This window comes from Octodon degus, unplaced genomic scaffold, assembly GCF_000260255.1.
Source record: "Octodon degus isolate 3935 unplaced genomic scaffold, OctDeg1.0 scaffold00443, whole genome shotgun sequence".
NCBI classification, from domain to species: Eukaryota; Metazoa; Chordata; class Mammalia; order Rodentia; family Octodontidae; genus Octodon; species Octodon degus.
This window is the reverse complement of record NW_004525019.1, coordinates 79,848-88,238: the sequence shown is the minus strand read 5'-3', so window position 1 is coordinate 88,238 and position 8,391 is coordinate 79,848. Positions and strand designations below refer to the sequence as shown.

Here is an 8,391-nt window from a genome sequence, read left to right as displayed (position 1 = left end):
GGCCTGAACTGAGTCTGGCGGGGACATGTTGGAGTAGGGGGGAGAGGCAACTCTCCCACACACTCACCAGGCCTGGGCTAGGCCTGGGTCTGGGAGTTCCCTGAACGTGAAAGAAATTTCTTCTCTGCTGGCAGGAGGTGCTCGGGAGTGTTTGGGGGTGTCGCAAGGGGGTTGAAGATGGTCTCACTCCCGCTGCGCCTGTGCTGGAACCAGTAATAGGTCCTGCTGGTGCAGGGTAGCAGGAAGCTCTCCCACACACTCACCGGACCTGGGCTAGGACTGGGTCTCCTGGTCAACAATTTCTGACATTGCCAGTCAAGCAGAAAACCCAATACTATTATGGGCTACTGAACTCTTTTAGAATATTTTGCTGATTTTACACACCTATTATATTCAAATAACGGAACTTAACAAAAAAACAGTACACAGATGAATGTCCATTTTATATCTGTGTATTCAAAATGGTTAGGATAGATATATACTTACATTCTCTTAATGAATAGAGTGATTTTTTTCTAATGGTGTTTGTAAATAGGATATCATGTCCGCGTCTTGTATAGCAATTAACCACTTGGAAGAATGTATGCAATGTGTTAATTATTGAAACTGTCCTACCAGTTTGATTTGAAACTGTCTCATTACTATTTGTTTATCAATAAGGGTATGGGAAAAAATAAACTTCATTTTGAATGGAAAACAAAAAGAGTTTTTAGATCTTCTACATTCAGTTTGGGAACTTGTACTTTTCTAGAAATCTGTCCATTTCTTCTATGTCTTCTATTCTATGAGAGTAAACATTCTCTAAGTAGCTATTGCTGATGTTCTCAATTTCCATGGGATCTGTTGTAATTTCGCCCTTTTCATTACTTATTGATTGAATTTGAGGTTCTTCTATCCTCTTCTCAATGTGTTTAAATAGGGGAGTATCAATTTTATTTAGTCTTTCATAGAACCAGCTTTTCGACTCTTTAATTCTTTGTATTGTCTTCTTCATCTCTGTTGCATTAATTTCTGCTCTAATCTTTATAAATTTTTTCACATCTTTGTTCTTTGAGTTGGGTTTGGATTTTCTTTTTCGACGTTTGAGATATAGCATTAGGGTATATATGTGTTACCATTCTGTTTTCCTAATGTGTGCATTCATGGCTATAAATTTCCTCCTATGAACTGCATCCCATGAATTCTGATAAGTTTTGCTTGAATTGTCATTGAATTTTAGACATTGTTTAATTTCTCCTTTAATTTCATTTGTGATCCATTAAATGCTGAGGAGGGTGTTTCTTAATTTCTATGTATGTATGACTTTTTTTCTGGTTTCCTTTGTCATTTATTTCCTATTTCATTGCACTGTGGTCAGATAATATGCATCGGATAAATTGTTGTTTCTTGCATATACTTCATTATGGTCTATGGGCTAGTATGTCGTCTATTTTAGAAAATGTCTCATATGCAACAGAAAAAAAATATGTGTTCAGCTGTGCTTGGGTGGAACACTCTGTATTTGTCCACTAAGTCCATTTTGTCCAATCTCTGTTTCACTTCATCTACTTTTTGGTAATTTCTGTCTTTTTGACCAATCTTTTTGGTATAATGAGGTGGTAAGGTCTCCTGTTAAAATTGAGGTATTGGATGTTAGATTTTTCTTTTTCATTAAGATTTGTCTTTTATAGTTGGGTGCACCAATGTTTGGTGCATTCATATTTATCAGTGTTACTTCTTCCTCTTGAATTTTTTTCCCTAACCAGCATCTAGTGGCCTTCTTTATTTCATTTGGTCATTCTTGGTTTGAAGTATAAACTGTGTGAGAATAGGATTGCTACTTGTTCTTTTTTCTGAGGTGCTGAAGCATGTAGTATTGTTTTCCATTCTTTGACTTTCAGCCTATGGATTTCTTTATGAGTTTAGTGTGTTTCTTGTATACAGTATATTGTTCAATTTTGATTCCTAATCCACTCCCCCAGTTATTTCTTTTTATTGGTCAATAGAGTCCATTTACATTGATGGTCATAATTGAGAGGTACTTATGATTGACATGTTACTTATCTGCTATTATTTACATTTTCTGCTGTATTTAATTGGTTGCCCTATTTTGTGGATTCTTTCCTTCTCATTCATGGAGTTCTTGGCATACTTCCCTCTCTAGAATATATTTTAGTAGTCTGTGTAGCATTGGTTTTTTTCATTAGTTTAAATGAAATTTCTTAGGTGTTTTTGTCATGGAATAATTTCACTTCTCCATCAAACTTGAAACAGAATTTTGCAGTCTATAGTCGTCTTGGCTGGAATTTTTTCATGGAGGACTTGAAGTACTCTGATTCAAGATCTTCTTTACTTTATGGTTTGTAAGGAGAGATTTACTGTTATTCTGATATGTTTTACTTTAAATGTGAACTCTTCCTTTTCTCTATCATCTCTTAGTATATTGTTCTTTTGCTTTATTTCTGGGATCTCGACTAATATATGTCTCATTATGTTTTTAATTGCGTTGAAGTTATTTGAATTTCTATATGCTGTAGTTACCTGAATGTCAGATTTTTTTTCCCACATATTTGGGAAGTTTTCTGCTATTATTTCTACCCATATTCTTTTTATATCATTTATATTGACTACTTTCTCATTGAAGCCTACTTGTCTCATGTTGGACATCTTTGCATCATTTCGCAGGTTTTGAATTACTATTTTCTGCAACCTAATTGTTTTTAAAAGACCTTTACTTACGTTTTCACTAGCTGTCACAGTGTCTTCAAGATCTGAAATTGTATTTCACTTTCATTTACACGGTTTTGCTATCTTATGATTCAGATTTTAAATTTCTCTATATCTGTTTGACTTTGTTTCATGAAATGCATTTCTCTCCTATATTGCTCATTCAAGGACTCCATCGTTTCTCTATTCTCCCCTAATTTTTTTTTCTGTGTCTTATCTAGACACAGTTATTATTTCTTTCTTTATTGTCATCCTTTTTTTTTCTACTTCACAGATTATTTCTGATCTGATTTCCTCTATTCCTTTTTTTCAGTTGTTTCTTTACTTCACATGCTATTAATTCAGACATTTTGGAAGTGTGATTCCCCATTTCTTCTGTGCTATTGTCTCCTACATTTGTTTTATGTTGATTTGTGGCCTGAGTTTGCATTTTGCTCATTCTCTTTATCATTTTGTATAGCACTGTCCTCTGACCTTTGGTGTAGATGTTTGGTGTAGCAAATATCAAAATTCTTACCCAAGTGGATATATTGTTAAGGCAATTATAATTTTATATTTATAAAAGTACAATTAGGAACACTTATAATGGGTAGTGATATTTAGCAGATGACCTAATTTTGTAATGAATAGGCTTGTATTTTAGAGATTAAGAACAAGCATTATGTGCATGTAGTGAAGCAGATATTAAATTGGGAATTTGGATTTAAGTTAGTTCCCCTAAGTTCTGTGTCCTCACCTTCCCTTCATGTATCTGTGGTATTCCAGGAAGACTAGTTCACCTTGTTTACCATTGTCTCTTGTCTCAGTAAAGAGAATAAGAGGGAGGACGGTCTCATCGATTTTCATCTAGCAAAGTCTCAAGCTTAATGAATCTGGATCTATGAAGTTTGAACTCATCCCAATGTGCCTGGCTTTGGTCTAGCTGATGTGCTCAGCTTCTTACTTCTGTAGTTGTGGAAGGCAACCTTCTTTGTCACTTTTGCATGATGTGCTGCTTCTGGATTAGCTGGGTGATTTGTTCCCTCATCTCTCTGCAGGAACTTCAGCTACAGAGTTTCACACCAGGCCTGTATGCTCCACCTGACCTGGGTTTGGAGGAGTCCTGAGAGCAGGATGGAAGGTCCCCCTCACGTGGTAAGCTTCAGCTGGGTCCGGAGGGATCTGGCAGGTGCAGCAGAGCAGAAGTTCCAACAGATGCTTTAATCCGCTGTGCTATCTGTATTTTTATTTTCAAGTAAGAGCATTTTATCAAACCGCTTACTATTGTACTTGTACTTTGTTACAGGTATAGCATGTGCATATAGTCACACTACATTTATTAAGGTGGTTGTAAAAGCAAAAGCTTTTATAACGTTGACTCAAAATCTCATATTTTTAGTCAGCCTTGGAATTGCCCACACTTGGTTCTTTCTAGACTTGCATCTCTCACGTTTTTGCAGTGAACTAACTTATGGATTTGCACAACACTGAGCCTCTTCTGCTCCAGGTGTTGGTTGGGCCTTGGTATGAAGAACTTCAGATCTCCTCCATACAGATTTCATGCACTGGTCAACTACACAGGCTTCATCTTCCAGTATTTTCTGAAGGGAGTGAGTGGATATTCGGAAAGTTCACTTCCAGCATCAAATGTTGTACATCACTGATTTTGTCAACTTCAAGGGGCCAAAGCAAGTTATAGGCCTGTCAAGAATGAAAGAGTACAAAAAAAATATAACCTTTTAAAATTTTTTGTACAGGTTCTTATTATATGGTTCAGGCTCACCTTATCATCACTATGTTGACCTGGCTGGTCTCAAACTGATGGTCCACCTCGTGCATCTGATTTTTTTTTTTTTTGAGGAGTCTCAGTTTTTAATCTTGGCAGGGCCTCCCTTGCACACATGCGCCCTCGGCTTCAGATCTTGTTGAAAGCTGCAATGTCCACACTCTGTACATGCTCCTCAAACTTGGTGATCTCCTCTTCCAGCAAGTCGGTGCCCACCTTGTCATCTTCCACCACACACTGGATCTGCAGCTTGCGGATGCCGTAACCCACTGGGACCAGCTTGGAACCACTCCAGAGCAGCCCGTCCAGCTGGATAGAGCGCACGCAGGCCTCCAGCTTGGCCATGTCAGTCTCGTCATCCCAAGGTTTGACCTCCAGGAGGATGGAAGACTTGGCCACCAGTGTGGGCTTCTTGGATTTTTTTTCTGCATATTGCCTTAGCCTCTCCTCCGCAGCCGGGCCGCCTCCTTGTCCTCCTCCTCATCGCTGCCAAATAGGTCAATGTCATTGTCCTCGTCGTCCTCTGCTGGTGTGGCCACCTTCTTGGCTGGGGGCTCCACTTGGCGCATGGGAGACACGTGCTGGGTCTGTGGGGCTGTGGCTCGATGGATGGGTGAGCTCTTCTCGAGGGTGTTCAGCCGGGCCTCCAGTCTAGAGATGGCCTGCTGCAGATCCTGCACCACACTTCTCAGGTTCTGGTTCTCCACTTCCAGGCTGGCAATCCGGACAACAAGCTCACTATGGTCTCCACCAGGCCCACTGGAGACCCCAGTGCCAGAGCTTCCAGCCAGGGATTTCTGTATGTTCTCTCTGGCTCTTGCAATGTCACGGAGGATCATGCTGGCACCATTCTCCTGGCAGGAGGCACCAGCCACAGGCCCATTCATCTGCTCGTAGAATTTCCTTTCTGCATCATAATCCTTGAACTTGTCGAACCAGATTTTCTCATGCACTAAGAAATTGGTGGCCATTTTTCAGCCAAGGACACAGCAACCCAGAAGAACCTACCGCATCTGATTGTTAAAGGCTGAGATTATAGTTATAGGTCTCCACACTCAATGTGACCACATTTTAATGGAAAGAAATATAAAAGTGTGGAGACTCTCAGTGTTATATTGTTAATATTGTAAATTTCATATGTCTCTCACAAATTATTACTGTAGAATTAATGAAACATGCATACTCACACATTAAAAATTAATAAAATCCACTCTTGTACTTAAAGGGAGAAATGAGATCTTCCTTGAGTCAGATCTTTAAGTCAGCTCATTTTCAGTAAAAATGAAACATTGGTTCTGACTTACATGGAAAAGAACAGTTCACTGATAAGAAATGAAAATCCAACTGCTCCTTGAAAATTACTGAAATTCTTATGCTTCACAATTTCTCTCTAGATCAATCTGAATGTTAAGAAAGAAGATAGTAGCCTCTTTGCACCATAGTGGCTTGATTCTATACAACTCTACATGAATTTTTTTTCTTGAAATGTTCTGTTGTTTTAATATATTATGTTATAACACATTTCTTTCTTCTTTCTTATCTGATAATAAATATTCACTGAAATTCTTGCTTATGATTTCAGTAACTTTTGGACACATTTTTATTTTATTTTAAGGCCACTTTCTACAAGATAGTAGAAATTTTCAACTTGTGTGATAGGTTTTTGAATTTGAGTTGACTTCAGAGGACATGAAAGTGTTTAACAGCCTTAACCAAGATCTTAGATATTATGGTCCTGATGTGTAAGTAATGTTAGTAAATATGTTAATTCAATTTATTTTGTGAGGAGCAACCTAACATGGTTCCTCACATAGCCTTAGGAGTGGGATGAAATTTGCTAGTTTGAATAAGGGATGCAACAGAAATTTTCTTAACCTTTCTCAGATTATATGCAGTGTCCTCTCTGACACCACAACAAGATGAGTGGAATCAGAGTCAGTTTGGACTTTTACACATACACCTCTGCAATTCTCATGCCATACAGTGTTTCTAATTAGCCATAATGATACTGAATGTATACTCTGTTGGAGTCATTGAATTCTACCACAATACAATGATGCACGGTGTGGATACTCATGGAGTATATTTAGAGATTTCCAATAATCATGCTTAAATATCTTTTTCCAAATATGTTCAAATCTCTATCAAATTAAAGGGATCATCATTATTCTTGATCCATACCAATAATTCCCATCTCATTTGTTAGGAATTCCTCACTGAAAAAAACATTTCAACATGCTTAGTAATTTCATAGCTCTTTCTTTTCACTGTACATAATTGTACAGCACCTCATTTGGCTTCAGAATGACTGTGTCGGAAGTCACTAGCTAAGCAATTAGTTATGATTTTTAAGATGTACAGATTTCCATACAGAGGCTGAATTACTTTTCATGATAGAGAAGGAATCGAAGGAAATATTTTGCAAAAAGACCTGATTCATTGTGAACAATTATATCCATCAGTAGAACTTTGTCTCCTTTCATGCATTAAGGATGTAGAAAATAACAAAATACATATCACATAACTGAGTCTCATAAGAAATATATACCTGCTCTACCGGTGGGGATTTTAATTTATAGTCGAAGTAATGTGATATTGTACCCGAGGAAACTTACACAATGCAAAGTGGACGTGCTCAAATTTTGGAAATTACACAATGAAAATCTAATACTAAAAATATCTTTGTTTATATATTTATTGGGTACAGGCTCTCACTACACAGCTCAGACAAATGGTGATCTTATGTCTCAGCCTTCCCAGAGCTGGGATTACAGGTATGTGCCTCCACACTTGTCATCAGTAGCCAGTATTGTTCACATGGGATTTCAGGCTAGCATGGCATGTGATACTGGGAATCATTCCTGGGTCTTTGCACTTTCCAAGAAGGTGCTAAGAATTCAGAGCTATCTCTCTTGTCCCTAAAATAGCTAATGCTTTTTAGTATAGTATAAACACAAAGGAAGCCGCACTTTGTTGTCTACAACATGGAGGGAACCTGTGGCATGGAAGAGCCGGTTTGCAGGGAGGCAGTGTCTGTGGCAAAAGCTCTCTCTATCCCAGGGAAGTCTTATGGCAATGATCCAGATATTGAGATCGTTTGGGCTATAAGACCAATGTAGCATGCTGAAGTGTATTATAAATTGATTTCGTCAGTTGACCCACAGTTCCTGAAACTCACGGGAGTGAATGATCAGATCTACTATGAATTCTAGGAGCATTTTAAGAAACTCGAAGTAGATGTGGTGGATGTAGAAGAACTCAAATGAGAATCAGCTAAAGAGAAGTGGAGGCTATTCTGCCTCAAGTTTGATGGCATTATAGAAAACTACAACTGTGGTACTTTGCTACGGCTGGATTGTTCTCAGGGCTACACAGAGAAAAATACAATATTTGCCTCCAGTATACACCTCTTTGCTTTGAACCAAGAAGGCTGTAACAAAGCACTTTATCTCAGCATTTGTGACAAAGACGGAGTGAATGGAGCCAAAGGAGAACAGCATGGAGGAATGGAAGTAACTCACATTGGAGGAGAAGAAGAGACAGCAGGGAAAAGATATAATAGAAGAGAAAAGGAGGGAGTCATCAGAGGAGGAGAAAAGGAAAAGTGGGAAAGGAGGAGAAGAAGAGAAACAAGCTGCAATATTATCCACAGCTGTGAAGCATCTGTGTAAGATAGACAGGTTTAGGAGGCTAGAGGCTGAGACTCAAATGGGACTGCAAGTAACATGGTGCTTCTTGCCAAGACCCCTCTGATTAAATGTGTATCTTGGTCAGTGGCAGCGCACTCAGAGAAGATATGGCTAGCCTAAGAAATAGGAGCTGCTCCTGTGTTCCCTTGTATGAAAAGACTTGAAAGACTAACAGTTGGATCTTAGCTAATTCTTACTTAATGAGTTGTTTCTTGATTCTCACATGCTAAC

General features: G+C 38.4%; 1 protein-coding gene and 2 pseudogenes across 1 annotated transcript; 1 reads left to right on the top strand and 2 right to left on the bottom strand.

The window, feature by feature from the left end:
• Window positions 1-8,391, bottom strand: part of LOC101583518 — a 160,886-nt pseudogene that overhangs the window by 80,048 nt on the left and 72,447 nt on the right.
• On the bottom strand, window positions 4,545-5,463 carry LOC101582712 (elongation factor 1-delta-like). Its single transcript, XM_012513318.2, is given in 2 exon segments — window positions 4,545-4,923; window positions 4,926-5,463. Coding segments are annotated over 2 exon segments (840 nt in total). The 5' UTR covers window positions 5,443-5,463; the 3' UTR covers window positions 4,545-4,600.
• The window catches only part of LOC101583126, a 3,985-nt pseudogene continuing 3,049 nt past the window's right edge, over window positions 7,456-8,391 (top strand).